This window comes from Malurus melanocephalus, unplaced genomic scaffold (assembly GCF_030028575.1).
Source record: "Malurus melanocephalus ecotype Western Australia unplaced genomic scaffold, MMel_1.1 scaffold_10, whole genome shotgun sequence".
NCBI classification, from domain to species: Eukaryota; Metazoa; Chordata; class Aves; order Passeriformes; family Maluridae; genus Malurus; species Malurus melanocephalus.
Window position 1 is genome coordinate 4,001,601 of NW_026623242.1, and position 21,209 is coordinate 4,022,809.

The window sequence follows — 21,209 nt, forward strand, 5'->3', positions numbered from 1 at the left end:
ACTGTCTCCCACTACAGGATGGGCACAGAYCCACTGCAGCTTCTGTGGATGAGAAATACTTCACTAAATGTGTTGCAATTCTTGTCATGTTTGCAAAAGTGGCTGACAGGGAACTAGTGCATGTGTTGGATATTCAGCAATCCTTACCAAGTACGAGTATCTCATACAAAGTTGCCTTTGACTGACAGATAACTGCCATGGATCAAAATGCTTTGATATCATGAAAGGCAAGGGGATTAAATGGTAAGTTTTCAATAAAGATGAGGTGACAACCACARTGAATGTAGGGCAGATGATCCTCTCTTGTGCATGTAGGGACTGCATAGYAGCAATCAAATGTGACATGAGGGCTTATTCCTTGTTACCTTATATAGTGGAGACAGGATTATGAATTGGGCAACAACTGCCAGCAAAAGCCCAGCACTGCAGTTCTCCTGCTGCAGTGATATCCTTTAAATATCCTTTTTTGTGATGCTGGAGAAGCTGCAGCACTGGGCTGGGAGTGCCCATGTTGCCAGCCCTGTGGCAGGAGAGTGAGAGATAAGGACTGATAGAGTGGAGGAGGATCCTGTGAATCCCTTTGCCAGTCTGTACTTGTTACAGTGCAGCAGCAGCAGCAGATGCCTGAGGAAAAGGCATATTGCAGTGATTGCCTGTTCTATATTGTGAATATTAAATAAAAAAACCTTATAACATTTCTAGGGGAAATCAATGACATGAGATGATGGTCCATGACCATGACATGGGAAATTCCTYACAGCTAAATACAAGGCAGTGCAACTTGGAAAGAGCTCTTCAAAATACTCACATAGCATTTTGAATTAGCTATAACKACTCAAGGCAAATCTTGGATGTCAGAAACAGATTTGCAGGTACCCTGGAAGGCTCCTGTTTTGCAATATCTGTTCATCTGTGCAAGGGGGAGGGGGCAGAGGAACATGGCAGAATTAAAAAAAAATGGAGAGATGTGTTTAAAGGCTTAGTTTCACTTAGGCTAGGCTGCTGACTCTGAGATGAGCTTCYCCATACTGTAGTCCTGAATGAATTTGGGGCTTCAAGATATCTGCAACATACAAGCAACAGTTTAAGCAATAAATATATCTTTTTTAATTGGATCCATAAATTTCTAAGCATCTATGTAATTGCCTAATCTTCACCCAGCATTTGATGCTGTGTGATTATTATGTATTTTAAAGAATGGACAGAGCATGCAGTCTGCTGAAGGTCTCACTGAATTTGCATGTTAGACTGAATCTGGATCTTCAGCTATCCACTTGCAAAGGCAYCAGTGGCAATAAGTGGAGAAATATTAGTCTGGTATTGGACTAGGGTATATTTCTGGTATATAAGAAATCCATCTTTCTACTATGATATGTACAAAGATTAAGAAATAATGTGATTGTTCAGTAAGAAATACAGTTCTTAAGGAAATGACAGAATATGTGCATCATAATATGAAGAAATAATTCTAAGGAAGAAACATCAAGCTGTCAATTTAAAATAGTTTAAATTGTTTTAATATTTCATTTGCCTTTATTTAARTAACATTTTTTGCAGAAATGTTACTATCTATGATCTGGTTGTATTCAGTTGTATTTTTTTTTCCGACAGTGGTCAACCCATTCCCAGAGTGGAGTACACAGCTGAAGAAGTTAAAACTTGGGGGGTGGTATTTAGGGAACTCAGTAAACTCTATCCCACACATGCTTGTCGTGAATATTTAAAAAACTTTCCTCTGTTGACCAAGTACTGTGGATACAGAGAAGATAATGTTCCTCAGTTGGAAGATGTTTCTATTTTTCTTAAAGGTAAGATTAATATTTGGTTTATCAGTAGATATTGTTTCATGAAAATAGTCTTTTTTGTTAGTATGGAGTACAAAGTACATTGAATGAGAAAACTCACAGSATTGTCAGTGGTCTTCAGTTTAGCCTGAAATATCATTCTCGTTTTGGTGTTCTCCATGGCAGGGAGTTTTTTGTGTTAAGACAATTTTATGTAGGTATTTGCAAGCATGAAATGGAGAGAAATGAATTAGCTGAACATGTAAAGCATGATGTTATCTTGCACAGGGAGAAAATCCTTCAGTACAGTAAAAAGAAAGAGTTGAGTTAGTGCTGCCCGCTCATTGCTACAAATTGGGAGCTCTGATAACCACACCGGGCATCCCCCAAATATCCAGACAGGAGCAAGAGGGAGTCAAATGCCAAGATAACTGAATTTAAAAAGGAGAGCAGGCTTGGCACATTGTTGTGTATGAATATGAGGCTTTCCTGAGTGCTCAAGACCTCATGAGGCTAGTCCTTATATTTATATGTTGAAAAATATGTTGGATACTATAGGTGACATGGTGCTTGTCTTTCATTTTATTTATTAAAGGATCAATCTATTACATATTTAAGTTTGAAAATAATCTTATTTTTCAGTTGTAATGTAAATGTATCCCATGTGGAAAATGTGGCAGACATGGAGCTGTGGTTTTTAGCTCTAGAAGAAAAGCCACCATAGAGTTAATTTAAGATTTGCATTTCTCCTCAAAGGTCCCTTCAGATACATGTATTTGTTCCTTAAACCTCTTACTTAGGAACTAAAATATTATAAAGGTGGGTGTTTGAAAGAAAACCATCTTATGTGCTGGTAAGAGAATAATTTACAAAGCATTTGTCCACATATATAAATGGAAAAGCTAAAGGAAATACAGAATTTGTAAGGAGAGGCTTACTTTCCTCAGTCATGCTTCATCCATAATTCTTGTCATTTGCTAATAGCTGACTCACCATTATTTGAATTTGATTGTATTCTTCTGGGTCTCTCATATATTGTGCTACAGTCTCTAAGGAATGATGCCAAATTATACAGATCTTTCTCTCCGCAGCTAGAAATTCAAAATTTCACACTTTCAGAAATATGTTAATATGTTTTTAGACTACATAGAGCAGGTAGTAGTATCTGTTGCAGAAAAGCTTGAAACATGGTCCTGTAGAAACTTCGAAAGAGTGAAGAATTAATTTTTGAGAGAAACATGCTTTTTAAAGTCACTGGGTCTGAAACTCTTTCCCTCTGGGACTCATCTAGCAAAGGAACACTGTTAAATATTTAAATGAGTGCCTCAACTGTAAAAATTGGTATTTTATTGGCACAAACAATATCTGTAAAAATAAGGACAGATTTGTTTTAATTCTATTCTGTTCTGTTAGTTTTTTAATAGTATTTTCCAATATGGAAGCTTCTCTCCCACTTGGTACCAGATCTAAAAATTTTAAGAACATCATGGTACCTTAGCATTTTTTCCTGGACAAAGGTATTCAAACAGACTTTGAAATACCTCAAGCTGTTTTCATTATACGTATGCTAGCAATGCAAAATGCTTACTGTATGTAATAATTGAAAATTATGTGTGGTAATTATCAAGATTCTTCGTGTCCTGCTTCTGGTAGAATAATTAACAGCAGATCTGTCACCAGAAACTGATACAGTGATATATATAATGTGGTCTTTTATTATCTCTTTCCCTTCAGAAAGGTCTGGCTTCACAGTGAGACCAGTTGCTGGATACCTGTCTCCCCGTGATTTTTTAGCTGGCTTAGCCTACAGAGTCTTCCACTGCACTCAGTACATACGGCACGGCTCAGATCCTCTGTACACACCGGAACCGTAAGTTGCTGCATTTGCTTTAGTACTAACAGAATACACTCRCCATTTTCTTAAAAGACCCAATTGAATTTGCCAGGATTGAAAGGAGGAACCTTCCTACAAATGTGAAATTTTCCCTACACTGTTGATGATAAAATCCTTCACATTGRCAAGCCAGAATTTAATTCACAGATTTTTGCTGACTTTTTTACTAGCATCTTAAACAACTCAGTTATTTATATAGTGGGTCAGAAATGCTATTTGGATTATATTTCAGTGGAAAACGGAGTTTTCACCTAAAAATTTTGAAGAAGTGGCTACAATTTTATTTTCTGCTGGACAATGAAGGAGGTTGTGAAAAAAACCCTAATCTAAAAAAAGCCCCACTTTTAGAATTTTAATTTGGTTTTCTGTGTTCCCATTTGTCTTTTTTTGGACCAGGTTCCGCAGCTCAACTTCATTTCTCTCCACTAACACAACAGAAACAAGCCATGAGGCACTATTCTCTTACCAAGTGAGAATATTAGACATGAAGCCTGTTACAGGGAACATGATGACAGAAATAAGAAACACTTTAATTGTGACTTTTATGGGACAGTGTTCCAGCTTTTCCAAAACAGAATATTGCAAGTTAGTATGAAATATTTTGGCATATGGTCTTTTGATGAAAAGTGAGGAAAAAGGAAATCAAAGAGACTTTGGTTCTTACATATGTTTTGTGCAGTAATAGCATAACAATACATGTAATTCAGATATTATGGAGGTATTTTTACCAAAGGTGTCTGCTGATCTTGTAACCACAATACATTTTTCCAGTGAATCAGTGATCAGGCAGTTAGCATGAAATTGTAGCTGTGGTTTAATCAGCTTGCACTACTTGACTGTATTTGATTTTTGTCCAAATTGACACAAAGGATTCATACATATATATTCAGCTCCAGCCCTGTAAACATTTGGACTCATGCCTAAGTTTGATTTCATGAATCGACTGCCAAAACCATGGAGTAATATTTTTGGATATAAAAGGTTTCATGGCACAGCATACTAAACTGTATCTAAAAATGCTGTAGCTTTATTCTGGTAGGAGTCACCAGGTGGTGCTGTTAGACACTTATCTGCCTCTTCCCTCAGCATCTCAATTGGGTGAAGTATTTGCTGAAATGCTCTGAGGCTAGATTTGTGTGTGTGTTTCTTTTGGAAAGGAGGTGGTGATCCCTGAAGGAATTCAGTCACTTTTGTAACCTCTATAATTAGAACTTTAATCTCTTAAATTTGTAAGCAAATTGATGCAGTATAAAATCTTGAAAGAAGGGCTTGGATGGAAAGAAGGGCTGAACCCCTTCTAGTCTATCTGAAAATATCTGTAGATATTTCAAAAAAATAAATGATGCAAAGGAAGTACCAGGTTTTGCATCAATGATTTCCTTTCCTGTGGGAAGCCAGTGTTTCAGACTGCAGCCTGTACCAGTGTTCAGCAAAAGAATAATGACATTTATTAACTTAGTACWAACTAGAAGAACATTTTCATCTACTGATAACAGATTTAGGTACATAACTCCAACAGAAAAAAGGGAAATAACATCTTCCAAGAAGCAATTAAGTGTGTCTGGGCTTTTCATTATGTTCTCTGGTTCATTGATTTCTGTGTTTGAGAGCCCTGTAGTTTTCAGGATGCTGCTTACATTCAGAATTATGCAACGGATCATGGCTGATCCTTAGTAGTAATGGCAGCTGCTTTTTTTGTAACCTCTCTGTTCATGCTGTCTGGAAAGTAAGTACTCTGACTGAGTAATAATAATAGTTYAGTTAGAATGAGGGCTTTTATTCCTTCTTTGGGCTGAACTTACAAATGCAGGTTATAGTCTTAACACCTCTGACWATGACTAACAGAGGATTTAAGTTTTCATTTTCTTATGATGCTATACTCTCTTCTTGCAGACTTACTGGTTCACAGTAGTTAAGTAACGTATACTGACTATCAAGAACTCTATAAGAAAATTCTGAAAATCCCCTTTAAATTTTTTTTTTTTTTTCCCGTAGCATAGAACACAGAGTGAGTGTTACCAGGAGTGTAGAGTGAAGTCCTGGTACTTTCAATCAAAGGGAAAACTAAATTGACTTGAGTGGGGACAGCTCTTCATTTTCTGCAGTAGTTGCAATGATCTGCTGGTTGATATATGGGGCCATAATGAGGTTTGCTGCAGGTCCCTGGCTGGTGAATGTGCATTTCAATGACATAAACCTGGTAAAAAAGCTCCCTTTGACTTCAGTGGGCTTTCCGTCAGATTTAACACCCAAGCTGTAGAGCTAGATACAAATAAGGGAGTTCATTTGGTTTGATCTGTATCACTACCATATGCATTTTAAAGCATACTTATTTCTGATTTTAATCATGTTTCTACTACATTTACAGAGCCGTGTACATTTCTTCTGCTCTACTAACTAATTTACTCCAAGAAAAATCTTTTGCTGTGAGAAGTGCATTACAAAAATCTTATTTTCTCTGAGCAATGTGTGTGAATAAATTAAAGGAACTTAATTATTTTCAGAATAAGACAAAACAAAAGGATAAAGCCTTGGTAGCTAAGCGAAGAATTATATTGTTTAGACTATCTATAAAGGGCCAGACTGGCAGGGAAGTCTGAGAATTCACTGACAATCCCAAATGCTGGCTCATGTTTCTGCCTGAAAGATTTAGTGGGTTTGGTTATTTTTTTGTTCATATGCTTTTTGCTTCAAGCTCCCCTCTTTATAACTGCACATTCAAAATACTACTTTGCATAGCTTTAATGGAAGAATCTACAAGCTAAAGGCACAAGAGAAATATCTTCTGCCTTCTCGTTCTCTTTCCCTTGCCAACAGAGACAAGTTAATGGGATTAGGCTTTGTCTGTTCTCATTTTGTCTGCATGGCTGGACACAACAAAGACCATGTGTCCCAGTGCAGAGCTGGGAGTAACTCATCTTTTCTTATTTGTTTCTGGGGGTTGTGGCTTCAGGACAGGAAAATAGTGATATAGACACTTGCTCAGGTGTCTACATCTGATACAAAGTGAGGTATATTTGGACTCCTGTAGTGTAGCACAGATGCTCACAATTAGTCTCATTTTGTCCAGTGGAGGTAAGAATTGGTGTGCTGGGCTTCCAGAGAATGGGTTTTGTGGCCCATTTTTGTGTTGGAAGTTGAAGGTTGGAGAAATCACATTGTTCCAGTGAATTGCTTGGTACTGAGAAGTGGTGTGTCTGTCAGACTGCAGACTACATTTCCCAGCTGTCCTTTGTGTTGTTTAGTGAGTTAAGTCTTGCAGGGGATGATAGAAGAAATTCTTGTGACTGAAACCGAATTAATTAAAAAAGGGTCATTATCTTTGATGATTATCTGGTCAACTGATGCAAACCAGCTCCTGAACAAAGAAATGGATATCATGCAGCGCTAATAAACTTTTCCAGTCTGAGTTCCAGTGAGAAAGGGATTACTATCTAGGCTGTGGGTCTTGTTGAATGAATTGCTCATATATGAAGTTGTCAAACTTGTCATACACAACTTCGCAGTGGTGCTTGTCTCACCAAAGAGTGTGACTGTAACATGGGCAAGTGTTGCTCCACATCTATCGATGAGACCATTTGGACTGAGAAGGAAGACTTGTGTGTGGCTCTCCAGTACTGGAACTGTATTTGATACAGTTTTGGTGAGGCAAAGTAGGAATACCAAAAGTTTTAACCTTCATTTGTATATTCAGAACTTCTATTTACTACTGTCTACCTACACATTATTGGTTCAGACTTCTTAGTGAAGATACTGAGTATAAGACTTTAAATTATATAGAGGGTTGTTTTTCTGTTCATGATTTATCTGAAATGTCAGGTTCTGTGACTTTTCAAACAAAAATAGTTTATAAAAGACAAATTGGATGATTTTGGGTAGAAGGCAGAAAACTTGATGCTTTCTCCCTGCCTTTAAAACATTTGTTTACGGCTTAGGATAAAAAAAAAAAAAAAAAAAAAAAAAAAAAAAAAACAACAAAAAAAGAAGAGGAATGTCTTTGAAGACACAAAAGCAAAGGAAATGTCAGATTGGATTTTTAAAGTGAACTTTACTACTGAGTCCATTATTTCCTGTGAACAAATGCAGCAAAACTTTCAGAATTGTTTGAAAGCTTTTGTAGATGATGCATGTGCACTTCTGTTAGCAGTTTTTTGTACACTTATGTCTGCACTTTGTCATGAATAAAAATGCACTTACAGATGTGAACAGCTGTTCTTTTTGAAATTATTTGGATTCTCTGCTTTTTCTGAAATCTGCTTGCTGAAAAGTAGATTGCATAACAAAAGTACCCAGTAACTGCAGTAGGATCTCATGAATAAATGAGAAATTTAGCACRTAGAACCCTCTGTAAATATTACCCCAAACTTTTGGGAGCAAGTAGCAAAGTGTTTGATATTCTACCCAGGTAYGGAAAGAGAAATGGGGAAGAGGAAATGTGTTGGACTTTAATTCATGTGGAGAGAAAAGCTGAAAACTTTACTTGTGAGACCTCTGGCTTTCGTCTGGGCAGTTCAGTTTTCATGTCACCAAGCCTGAAAGATAGTGGTGATCAGGCTCTTCCACACAATCTGGAAAAGATGAGGAAATCACAGAACAGCTGGGGTTAAATGACATTTGACCTGTTTAACAGATGCAAATGTGTGTGTTTCTGCCTACACGTAGAAACCGTACATGGGGAAGAACTACACTGTRAAAACCATGTTTCATTTTAAGACTTCTAAAGAAGGGGTCAGATCCATGTAAAAAGGCTTATGTTAAATTAATTATGGAATTATATGGTATGAGTTTCTGTAATGACTCTCTTTTAATTTCCATTCCCTTAGGGACACTTGCCATGAACTCTTGGGACATGTACCTCTACTTGCTGATCCAAAATTTGCACAGTTTTCACAAGAGATAGGACTTGCTTCACTGGGAGCATCTGACGAAGATGTTCAGAAATTAGCCACTGTGAGTCAAAATCTTTTTGTGGCCTGCTCTCTCATCTCTCCTCCTTTTTAGTTGATGAAKTAATGTGCATTGTCTTATTAGAGTTGACTATATTTTCAGGTTCCAGGTGACTATAATRTGACAATCATGGAGTTTTAGGTGTTTTTCCATTATTTTTAATAAGACCAAAGCTGAGCACACTAGGTAATCAGTTCCACTTTTTATTTGCAATAACCACCAATCTCTAGCTGAATTTTTTCTGCTTTAAGGTGCTGGAAACAAGAAATGTAAACTTGGAAAAAAAMCCCACAACCTAAAACATTTTGGTGTGTACTCTGATCTCTAGACTATTAGCTCCTCCACAAGTGGCCACTTTGGCTCTTAGCACTGGTATTTCTGTACTCACTGTTCAGTTTTGCGCTTCTTAATTGTATTGCAGCATGTGATGGATTTTGAGATGACRTTGCATCCTCACCTGCTGCTTACATTGGAGAATATGTAGTTACTAAGCCAAGGCTGTGCAGCAGTAGGTCTAGATCAAGATCAAGTGCCCCAGCCGACTGCTGGGAGAGGGATTCTGTGTTGCATCAAGTGAGGCAGCAGCCAGTAGACAGTGTGAGCTGTGTGTTAAAGCTGTTAGWTGCTACTGCGACTGGAGCCTTCTTGGTCTTTGTGTGAGGGACCCTGTCAAGTTGTCTTGACTCTCAGCTCCTGACCACCTGTCAGCCCTGCTCTATTGCCATATTCCAGTGACTTGCATGCAGCCCTTTGTATCATGACATAAATTAGTGAAGYCTGGTCTTTACCACTCATTTTGTTTGGTTGTGTTTACTTACTGAATATTTTCCTTTTGTGGATCCTGTTAAAACTAATGCTGCAAATAATTTAGGAARCTATATTGGATTAAACTGTCCATATTTGAAAAGCTCCACATCTAAATATTTAGTCTTCTGAAAAATTCAGTGAGATCAAGCAGGGAAATTGGTTACTTTAAAACTGTTGCAGCATACTGCTGCTTTTCTACACAAGAAGTACAGTGGAGATTTAAAGACTTGGAAGTAAGTGTTGAATGTGGAGTCAAACTTGGTTCAGTGAAACTGTAGAAGTTTTGATGCACTGGCTTAGCAGAGGCTTAGAGTTCTATCTGCAAGTTGTTTGTGCCCATTTGTTTGATTTGAATTCTGTAGCCTTCCAGAAGAGGCCATCAAATTTAGTTAATCAAACTGGCTTCACTCCTTAGTTAGGCTCAACGTCTTGCTCATGGCCAACTCCTCTCACATGCTTTGGGGTGTGTTCCTTGTTTTTCTGATGGATGTGTGTGGAGAAGAAACTTGTTTGTATGGAGGAATCATGAAAGTTGGGTGGGTATTTCCACATTTACTTGGGAGGGACTTAGTAGGAAACAGACCTACCTCGACAGGACATGTAGTCTCAAGAAAAACTACCTAACTGACTGTCCCTGYAAGTACTTTTAGCAAAATGGTGTGTCCAAATATTTCACCCCAAAATAACCTTGGATGACATGGGCCTCTTGCAGAGGACAAAGTTGGTACTGGTCTGTTTGGGTAGGGATATTAATATAAAGTGACCTCTGAATATTATATAAATGCTTTTACTCCTCCCCCTCACAGAAGCTCCCAGTTATGACTGACTGTGTCATCTGAACAATGAACYGCTTCTGAATCACAAGGCAAAAAATAAAAGAAGACAGCTGAATCACTTTCCCTTATCACACTGAGAATTTTGATATCTGAGTCAAAGTTGATTTCTCCTYCCATGCTGGAAATAGCTCTTTCAGGTGGAAGGGACATTTTAAAAAGAGTCTGGTGGTGTTATTTTTTGTAGGTACACAACGAGGGGCTGTGCTCCCCTGGGGCAGATGCTTGACAAATACAGAGATGTTACTTGCCCTAAATTGCACAATGTAAACAGCCAACTTGAAAGAAAGTAGAAATAATATCTCTCAGTGGTGAGGGTGAGGAGGCCAAGAAATTCATTCAGCTGGGCACCAAATATCACCTGAGGTGCCATTGAATACCGTCGGTCCTTTTTCCATCCTAGATGAAAAACAGACCCAGCAAGCTGAGAAATGCCAGGCAAGAGTCTTAACACGGAAACACATTGAGATTCCAACAAGGCGACTTCAAAGTAAATAGAGAAACAAATGAATGGAGAGAGAGCATGCATATTAATGAGCTTGAATCAATATGCCCAAAGCAAGCTTGCCATTAGCATGACCTGTTTCAAAAGATAGTGACATTAACAGCTGAGCCATTACAGGGAGGATGACGGCTTTAGGAAGACAGGAAAACACCTCTTAGGAATTCAGACCAGAAAGAGAAGAATTATAACAGGTCATTTCATAATCTTTTGCTCCATTCTGCTCTCAAAAAGACACTGTGTATCAGCTTTGATAGATCTGCTCTCTGTGCCCTGTCAGTCCCGAGTTGCAAAGGAAACGTCTGATGTTTTTGTCACTGCAGGGCTGACACACTGGATGYAGAGCAAACTGGAGCCTGGTGCCTGGGCAGACTAGAAGTGTTTGATAAATTGTAATTAGTCACACTTGTGCAGCCCCACTGAGGGCTGGGATTAAATGGGAGAGCATTGCAGGGGCTCTGGCGSTGGCCATCTGGAGGGAGAAGGGTAGCTGCAGGAAAGAGAACTGAAAAGAGAGTATGCAAGATCCCGTCATCTTCTTGGGGGCTCGTGGTCAGATGGAGGAAAGAAGAAAGGAATTGCTTCTGCTTTGTCAYGAGAGTGGATATTGAGAGAGCCAAAAGACTGTCTTTGTCTTTTGGTTTATTGAGAGATTCCATTTCCTTTACAGTCTTTGTGAGTAAGAAAGAGGAAAGGTGTAAAAAAAGGTAAATAAGAGATTATGTTACTGAAACAGAATATTTGCACCATCCGCTTTTTTTATGGAGTGTGGTATAATGCAGTTACTAGTTGAGAAAATACAATATTGGCCATGCATGTATGGATATTAATTATCGTCATCATTACTCGTGTYGTGTGCTGTTCTGATTGATTTTCTAAAACTGCTTTTGAGCTGATTTTTCAGCATGTCTGGTCTTTCTGTTTTCACATAGTGCAGAAATAAAAAAGGCTGTCTTTTCTGCTTACCTATCAAGCCATAAACTGTAGAGAGGACTTGACATGAGGTGTTTCAACTAATTTATATAGTATATCATTTGCAACATTTAACAGCACATAACATAAGGTTTTGTCAGGAAAATAGTACCAAAAATACATCTCGGTTTACATTTCAGTGTTAGCTTATAATTTGTGGACTTGGGAGCTGTCTTTGTAAAGCTGCAAGTTGCTAAGCAGGAGTCTGCCCATCTTGCTAGTGGCAGAAATGATTCCTGACTCCTGCTAACTTGTTTCAGCATAGCTTAGGCTGCCCCTTCAAGATCCAGTATGTATAGGAAGTGTTTGTGTAGGTGAAATTCAGTGGGTGGTGGTTCAGAGAAGAGGTTAGCAGAGTGTCTGTTTTAGGCAGTTTGTACCAAATCTTTCCATCCAAGAATTTTGTCATTAGGGCCTAATTATTTGCACTAAGTTTTTTCCCGTCATTTCTCACTGGAAGTTTCATTTAAACATTCAGTTCTTTAGAACTTGTTCTTGTAACAGCACAGGACAATCAAGAAATCTCTTTAGTTCTTGATATCCTTTACGTAGAAAACCACAAAAAATGCTTCTAAATTTGAAGGAATTGTATGTGATGAGATCTTTTAAATGTATTTCAGGGTTGTTATGAATCTAAAAGTTGCACTTTGCCTGGGGGGTGACTGAGGCTGATTGTTCATTCTAAAGCTAACTTTAATTTGTCTGTGTGTGTATCACAAACAAAATATTTTAAAGTTCTATACTGGCATAAAAACAACATTCAGAASTGCCTCCCTGGGTTTTGGTAATTCTTGTGACTTTACTTGCCTGTCTTCCCTCAGAATCAATATTATCTGGTCTTGTTGATTTAATTCTAGTTCTTTTCCCATGCTGAAGAACTGGCACATAATTCAGGACAATTCTTCATTCTGTTTGCTGAGGAGATAACCAGAACAGAAGAATGAGAGCATTTCAGATAAAGACTGAGTAGCATTTGGTAAATTAGGGGAGACTCAACATTCTTGGTCTCACYAGGTAGAACAGACTGTTGCAGCCTCTGATCTTCACAAACAAGAGATTAAATTTCCCACAGGGGCTGTTTGGTAGTGCTGGGCTGTAAGTACAGTTTGGGAACTGGATTATTGTCTTCCTCCATGGATGAGCGATGGAGCTGAGAAGAAAATCTGAGATTTTGGACATTCCCACTGTACATCTGAAAAATTGAAACTGCTGGTGTGTTTCTCATTTRTAGTTGTGATATGATAGATAGGGAGCTAACCATCATTGTAAGTCTGTGACCAGTTCCTCAGCTGAAGCTATTCTGACATATAAAGATAATTATGTATTGGCCAACTGAAACCTGGTATKACAGCCCAAGAGCTATGGCAGTCACTGAGCATATTGAAGTTTAACATTCAAATCTCTGCTTAGTCTTTTTTCTGTATCCCAGTTGCATGCCATGTATGTGTGACAGATGTCAAGAGTGAGCACAGTGAGTGCCTTAAATCCAGAGGTGACATAATGGAGTTTCTTGTAAAAGTCTTACTTCCAGCTACRCCTGTAGTTAGTGAATAAAGGAACTGCAGCATTAAGAGCTGGAAGTGAATACGACTTAAAACTGCTTGAGTAAATTGATGGGCTTATAGAAAACATATAAAATTACTCTGATTTTGGCTGTATGTCACTTAAAGAAGATGAATCAATTCCCAGGATAAAGCTAGGGTGATAAAGTTAAATTGGGTTTGATGAATCACTCTAGACAGACCTTGTCCTGCCGTACAGCATGAGACTCCAAACACTATGATCTGCATTGTTTATCAGTAGATAGCCTGGGCTATATTTCTGTTTCCGGCTTTGACCAGGCAAAATCACCCATATGCAGATGTATTTCAAAATTGYCCAAGTGTGAAACCTGAAACCTTAACAAGAAGCATTAGAGGAAGCTGATAAAATTGTGGCTTTCTTGATCATTACAATGTCACACAGGTGTTTTTGAGTCGGGAGAATGACTTACTAATGGGTTACTTTGTTGGCTGAGGTATTGCTGGGCCCACTTACTACTGGTCTAAAACCGTTCTATAATTTGTGGGCTTGCTCTGCAAAATGCTCTAAAGGAATTAATAAAAAGTAATGGTCTCCATTTTTAAGGGTTTCTTTCAGCAATACTTTTCGATAAAGTAGCTGAAGCACTGATGTGAAGTCTTTCCTACGTTAAGCATAATCAAAAAGGTGGGCAGAAAAATAGTATTTATGTCACAGAACAGGACTAAAGGGAAAAAAACCCACAACAATTCCATAGATCGATACTGAATATTTTAGAATACTGCAGTGTTTTCCTGAAGTGCATTTTTACAGTCATTCTGTTAGAGGTTTGTGGCACAAGAAAAAAAATGTCTGCAGAGATACCTAATTAGCTTTAAACTAGCACTCCAGGTTAAAGAGTTCCATTGTTGGAAATGGGAGGTAATGCTCAGTGTTTTCTGCAGGAATTCTGGCAATCTGCTGAGGCCTTTGTTCTGAGTTTGGAGAGTCAGTTTCCAGGTTTGAATTTGTAAAAGTTGCAGTGGTGCTCAGAGCCATGTCTGGTGCCTTGTGTCCAATCATAAACAGCTGCTTAGAGGAGATGAAAGAGCAAGATGAGCATATCTGACTATTTTCAAATATTTTCCAAGCTTCTGACCATTCAAACACTTGGGAAATTCTTGTTCTCACAATGTGGCTTCTATGTATTTAATAATTCTGAAAGGATTTCTGTCCAGAGACAGCTGTTTACRTTTTTAGACACGTAAATTTTTAGTATCAGCAGTAACTTTGTCAATGAGTTCTATGGCTCAATTATTCACTGTCTGGTGAACTATCTCATTTTGTTGTTTTTCACCTGATTTATACTAGGATTTTTGTATGTGATGAACGAACAATCAAATCATCCCTTGAGGCTTTCTGTATGCCAACATGACTACAGAACACATTTTCTTGCTTAGTTCTCGACTTTCCTGGATTGGAAACCAGTTGTTTGTTTAGTTACTCCTCATGTTGTTGAGGAATGTTACTCCTTTCTTAAATCCTTCCCACCTTTYTAGGTAGGACTGGAAAAAAGAGGGTATCTCAGTCACCAGGCTGWGGAAAGGGTAAATGAGGAGCTTGAACCCTAACCCGAGTTTTGATAAAGAGTAGCACTGTGACGTTAAGTCCGTTTTGGATGTGCTAGAAGTGAGGGCCTTTTCTATGGTAGGAAGAGTGGACCTGGTGTTRTAGAGCTGACACAATTTGTTGCTTGGGGATGAAAGAAAGAGGAGAGTAGGATTCAATGGATCCATCTCACATCACCATGCAAGGATATGAGTCCCTCCAGTTTCTGATCAGAAAGGGGTAGATCAATATACGATGTGCCAATCTTGGAAAKAAACATCTTGTGCTTTGTACCCGGTCCCTCAAAATTAAGCAGGTGAAAGAGGGCTCACCTGTTGCTATGAGGGTGCCAAGTTGGTCAGGTCAGTAACCTGCTTCTTGAAAGGATCTCATGTTGGTCTAATTGACAAAATTTTGTGCTCACAAGTAGCTAGAAGTGTTGTTCTATAAAATGCTTATAAATTTGTATCATTGGGYCCAGGCCTGTAATAAGGAAGCTAGATGTGAGAGAGAACTAATTTGACTTAATTGGGAGCAGGGATGAAATTAGAAATTTTACTGTAGAAATAATATAGTTCATTTTAGACAGGATGTGATTTATGAAGATCAAGCCCTAAGCAGTTAAAAGCGCTAAAGAAAAAGGCTCCATTAAAATAACAAATTGCAGCCWGAGACTGGATTTGCTTTTATTTCTTGTAGCATTTTGTTTCCAAAAGTGRTTAGATCATAATCTGTGAGGTTACTGAACTGCAAATGCAAATTTTCATGCACACAAGTAATACATTTTGACATAGAGGTTAACAAGAGAATGGTGCAAATTTCACACAGCACTGGTTTGCTAATTACGTTTGTTTATTTTCAGAAGCAACTTCATTTTCATTAAGAAATTGCAGATTCTGCAATAGCAATCTTTGCCAGTAGTTCAATAGCTCACACTCTGAATGTTTGCTCTGCTACAGTAGTAATGAAAGTGGGCCTGAAACATACTCTAGGAAAAAATTGTGGAATTTAGGAGTGCATGCAAGTGGCAACCATCTGCCAATTCAGTTAGATCCAGTTGAGATAGGATGAGGAATGGGTGAAAGGAGTCTATGAATTTTGATAGGATTTTTTTCATATTTGTTTTCCCTTTTGACCTAGAATAGATAATGTATTAACAAAAAAAGGCATAAAATGTCTTTTCTAGAACATATGTAACTGGGACAAAAGAATTAGCCAGCTTAAGCTTCCAGTGAGCAACAATAAGACAAATATTTTAGGTAACAACTACTAACAAACACAACTCACTTGGGTAACATGCAAGTTACAGGAATAAAGGTTTAAATAGTRGGATGGTACAAACAATAAGGGAAAGGTTTGGAATATATTGCTACTTCTGTTTCTGACTACCCCKGTGCTTTCACGGGCATGTAGAAGGAAAGAGTGAATCCTGGGCTCTGTGTAGGTATCACTCACACTGTGACGCATTATTTAAGTCATTTGTACAAGACATGAACATCCACCAGCAGCAGCAGCACACAGGTGTGYTGGGAACTGAAGGAGTTTAGCATGTAGTAGCTCATTTCAGCCATGTCTAGGTCTTGCTTAGGACTGAGGGAATGTCTGTACTGTGAGTGCACAGGTGGAGGAATTGGCTTTATCCATTCTTTCCATGTAGCCAGAGCACCTGAGGAGTGCTGTGCAAAAATTGTTTAGGTGACTGTAGGAAGGGTTCTCTTAGGAGCAGCTTCCTGGTTACCTGGCTGGGACCTACAGTGGTGATGGAGTGGGCCAGCTCCAGGCTCCCCTTGCTCAGGGTCCTGCTGCACTGCGCTCTGCAACCATGGCTGTTACCCTGCATACCCAACCCTCATTTCAGGGGTCAGMGACCACATCAGGAGAAGGAAGCCCAGCAATTCTGCATTCAGGCAGAAACTAAAACAATGATGTGTAATTGCAGAGTCAGAGTGTCACAGAATGGGTAAAGTTGGAAGGGATCACAGTGGATCATCTGGACCAGCCTCCCTGCTCAAGCAGGGTCATCCTGGATCACATTGCACAGAATTGTGTTCCAGATGGTTCTTGAACATCTCCAGGGAGGGAGACTCCGCAACTTCTCTGGGCAATCCATTTCAGTGCAGTTACCCCCACAGTAAAATTCTTCCTCATGTTCTRGTGGAGATTCCTTTGCATCAGTTTTGGCCTGTTGTCTCTTGTTCTATTGCTGGGCGCCACTGAGAAGGGCCAGGATACATCCTCCTGACACCTTCCCTTCAGMTGCTGACACACGTTGATGAGGTCCCCCCTCTCAGTCATCTCCTTTCAAGACTGAACAGGCCCAGCTCCCTCAGTCTCTCCTTGTAAGAGAGATGCTCCAGTCGCTGAGTCTTCACAGCCTTTTGCTGGACCTGCTCCAGGAGCTCCATGTCTCTCTTATACTGAGGAGCCCAAAACTGAACACAGTGCTCCAGATGCAGCCTCACTAAAGTCCTCAAATTACRCACTATTCTTTTTATTGTCTGGGATATTTCAGTGAATTATGTTGCAACCAAAAGGACATTCATACATGTAGCTATTGTGCATAACCCAAATAGTACCTTATGAAAAGAGTCTTAAAATACATATCTGTACAGGGCTGAACAGATCCTAATTTAATGTTCATAACCACAGGACAAGACATACCTCATGTGTTCAGTCTAATTATCTCACCCAGCATGTTTGAGTGCTTTCTTTGTAAGCACAGATTAAAGTACSGAAGTAAGAGATAACATGTCTGGCATCCATAAAGAGCTAACTATTCCAAGAGCTTAATTATTTAATGCTGCAACTTTGGAAGTGGTTCTTATGCCTGTTGTCACCTTTCGATCAGATGGCATCAAAGTGCTGGATGGAATATGGTCCCRTAAATTTTTAATTCAGGTATTTTTGGGTGATCTACCATAATAATTTTGCAAGTATAGCTTAATTATATATTTATAGGTCCAATGCTGATGCTACAGATGGCCGGGGGGCGGTTTGCCATTGCTTTCAATGAGCTAGGTCCATGGGCTAAGTACTAACCTCATTTCCATGTATACCAGATCCTAAAAGCCAATAGAGTTCTACACAAGCAAATGAAAGTAAATTTGTTGCTGTAAAATTAATATTTATCATTTTTTTTTGTCAAAACCTGTTATTTAAGAATATGAATTCTAAATATTAGGAATAAGAATATCTGTGGGGATAGAATTGATTCTGGAGGACACATGATTTTGCAGTTGTGTCTGTTTCTTTGTCCAAACTCGTGGTGCAGCATGCAGCAAATTCTGTTAGATACTTCTTAGAGCTGGCAGGCCTTCTGAAGTTATTGTATAAAGGTTTTTGATTTATCTGTTGATGATTTTGGAAAGTTAAAGCGAATACTCTAAACCTTGAGAGCACTGTTGAAGCCAAAGAAAAGGTTACTGAGAAGGGCCTTGTGGCTGTTAATTTGGGTTGTTTTGGTTTGATTCCAGYTGTGGCTGAAGTTGTTGCAGTGCAGGTCAACAGAACTTCGACATGATGGTGCCCTTTGAACAGCCTCTCCGCTCTCTCATTCTGTTTTTTAGTTTGCTTTTGCATCAGACAGACCGTTCATTTAGACTGGGGACCCTTGTTTCAGTTATTAGCTTTAAGTTTTCTATATTCTCTATCTTGTAGAAACTTTCTACATATTATAACTGTGACATTAATAAAGATGGCGTTTACAAATAGAGCTAGATAAAGCAGTTTCAGCTCAGAGCTTTTTCATGACATGCTAGAAAGAGTGGGTACTCACAGWTTATAATTTTTTTCCCTGTAAAGAATATTACTCTCTTTTCCCCCTGGAGATTTTTGTTCCCTACCTTGAATCAGTAGGCTGTAATTGTAATAATTATATAGTTTGACTACATAAAAGTAGCTAAAATTATAGTTTAACAAGACATTTTATATCTCTCGAGCGTAAACACCTTTATAGGATTAATTTTTCAGCTTTGAATAAGCATATTCGCTTATGTGCAGGTCCATACTATACATCTGCAGTGAATTTAGGACCTACACAAGCACAGAATTTTTGCCTACCAGTGGGAGTCTGATCACTAGTGACAATTTGGGAGTGATCTTCACACTTGGTAAGTGACTTCCAGACCACAGCCACTGTAAATTCCTTTGACTTGGGTACAATGAAGAGCCACAATCTCTCTGCTCACAGGTGCTTGCCCAGTGTATTTTTTCCACCTTGCTGGATACATGTTCATGTGATTTGCTTTGTGTTTACACACTGCTGGCAGGTAAGTCAGTGGTGACTCAGTTGACTACTCTGTGGTTACGATAGTTTCATTTTACATGCCCTCACTGCTGAAAATCAGCAAGAAGGTGCTCAACTATACTTGAAAAAGACTTTGTTTGGGGCTGTGAAAAACATCTTCAATTTGGATATATTTTTAGTAGCAAAATTAATACTTATTTAAAATTCCCTGAKCTACTTTTCTTCTTTGATCTGTCTGTCAGCTTGACATGAATGGAACTTACACTTTTGTGCTTATGCCTACTATCTTTTTTGGTTCTTTTTTGCAAAGCAGGTTGAGCTAACACATTAAGAGTCACAAAAGCTTTTGGGAGTCCCTTGGCATTTATGTGATTAAAAGAACACTGAGTTTAAAGGCAGTGTTGCTGTTAGAAACTGTGATGTTTGAAAACAAGTCTTAGCTATTAAATCAGTTTTCRGAAAATAGATGCAAAAACTTAATTTTCTTTTTAAAATGTTTAGAAAATTAGTGTGGTGGATGCTGGTAATTTTGGAATAAAATACTGACCCATTTCTGCTCTTCTGAATAAATTTGAAATGAATACGACTATGAAGAAATAGCACATTTTTCTCTAGAAATAAGAATTTTAAAACTTCACTGGCCAATCGTCCCTGTCTCTTCAATGTGGTTTTGTCCCCACAGTTACAGAACTTGAACAAGTTATGAGATCCTTTCAGCCTCAGGAGGCTGCTCCCCTTTCTGAAGATGTAACCTCCCCTCATTAGTAGATACATTGGGACTTTTGCAGCTGATTACCTACACAAGAATCTCCTACTCCTCCTTGGCTAACATGGTAGGGCGGCTCAGTGGCTCTCCTGCATCACTCCCAGCAGTGCAACTACCATAGGCAGTAATTGGCTGGGCAATTAGTGGGGACACAGCCTGCCCCAGGGAATGACATCACAAGAAGCACCACATAAGCCTGGTGCTTTCCCTAGGGGAGTCCTGTTAGGGAGAACACRGGTCTGTCTCTGGGCTGACCAAGGGTAATTACTAAAGAGGCCTCACAGCTCATTGTAATTAATTCTGACAGTGGACTGGCACAGGGCAGTGATTCAGTAAACTCCCTGCTTATAGAAGGGAGGATTGCCTGTACTGTGATTAGTTGCTTCACCTTTGCTACTTGATAATCTGTGAATTTACTTTACTAGTCTGTCAAAAACTTCTCCCAGGATAAGTAGAAGAGAATCCTCTACCAGTTTTCCCCTTTTGCAATTTCCTTGGAGTATTGCAGCATTTTCAAAAGGATGAACTATTCCTCCCTAGCCTGAAGAGGTTTTCTTGGTATTGAATGGAGTGTTGCAACTTTATGCTTTCTCTTCYGAGTCTCTGCTTATCATGCTTGCTGTGGAGGGGAAGATGGTCTCTTTAGAGCAGGACAAACAATGCTGGACCAGTGTTGAGGTCTACAGGTAGTTGTGGTAAATGGGTCCCAAGGATTGACCTAGGCTTTTGTAGAGATTCTGGCTCTGGATGCTGGGGGAAGAAAAGTGTCTGAGGTGGTTCTTATTTGTTCTCTGGGTGTTCTTCTAATCAAGGGAATTCACAGTTCAGGGTAATAGTCTTCGGGTCAATAACCCATAAAATGAGCCTGCTGTCAGGTAAAGGACAGACAAATGATCTCTTTGTATGCGCATTTGTTTCMAAGTTTGCTCTCACTTTTGCGATGCCTCCTGTCAGTGTTAAAGTCTGGAGGAGTCACACTCTCCAAGTGCTAGCATAAGCCACAAAGCTGAGGAGAGCACTATGGCATGCTAGCCCTTGCCCCTGTAGCCTATAAAATCAGGACAGTGCATGCTTTGATGTTGTGTTAATGCCAAGTCCTTGTTTGGAAGAGTAGCAGGACAAACATCTGGAAAACAGGAGTGGCAAAGCCATAAAGACAGTTCCTGCTTGCAGCCCATGAATTTTGAAGGATCTTAATGAACTAAGTGTGTCATATGAGGCAGCATAGACTAAAGAGTGTGGCTGGACAGCAGTGATATGTTTGCTCAGCCTTTTCTTTTTTTCTTGTTTTTTTTCTTTTTTCTTTTTTTTTTTCCTGTTTTTTTCTTTTTTTTTTTTTTTTTTTTTTTT

The 21,209-nt window shown here is 38.9% G+C and overlaps 1 protein-coding gene across 1 annotated transcript in view; it reads left to right on the forward strand.

Moving 5' to 3' along the window:
* TPH2 (tryptophan hydroxylase 2) overlaps positions 1-21,209 on the forward strand; it is a 51,050-nt gene that overhangs the window by 13,117 nt on the left and 16,724 nt on the right. Inside the window, exons 6-8 of the mRNA XM_057377912.1 lie at positions 1,612-1,808; positions 3,519-3,654; positions 8,502-8,628. Coding sequence (XP_057233895.1) covers positions 1,612-1,808; positions 3,519-3,654; positions 8,502-8,628 — 460 coding nt within the window. The remainder of the gene's footprint in view (positions 1-1,611; positions 1,809-3,518; positions 3,655-8,501; positions 8,629-21,209) is intronic.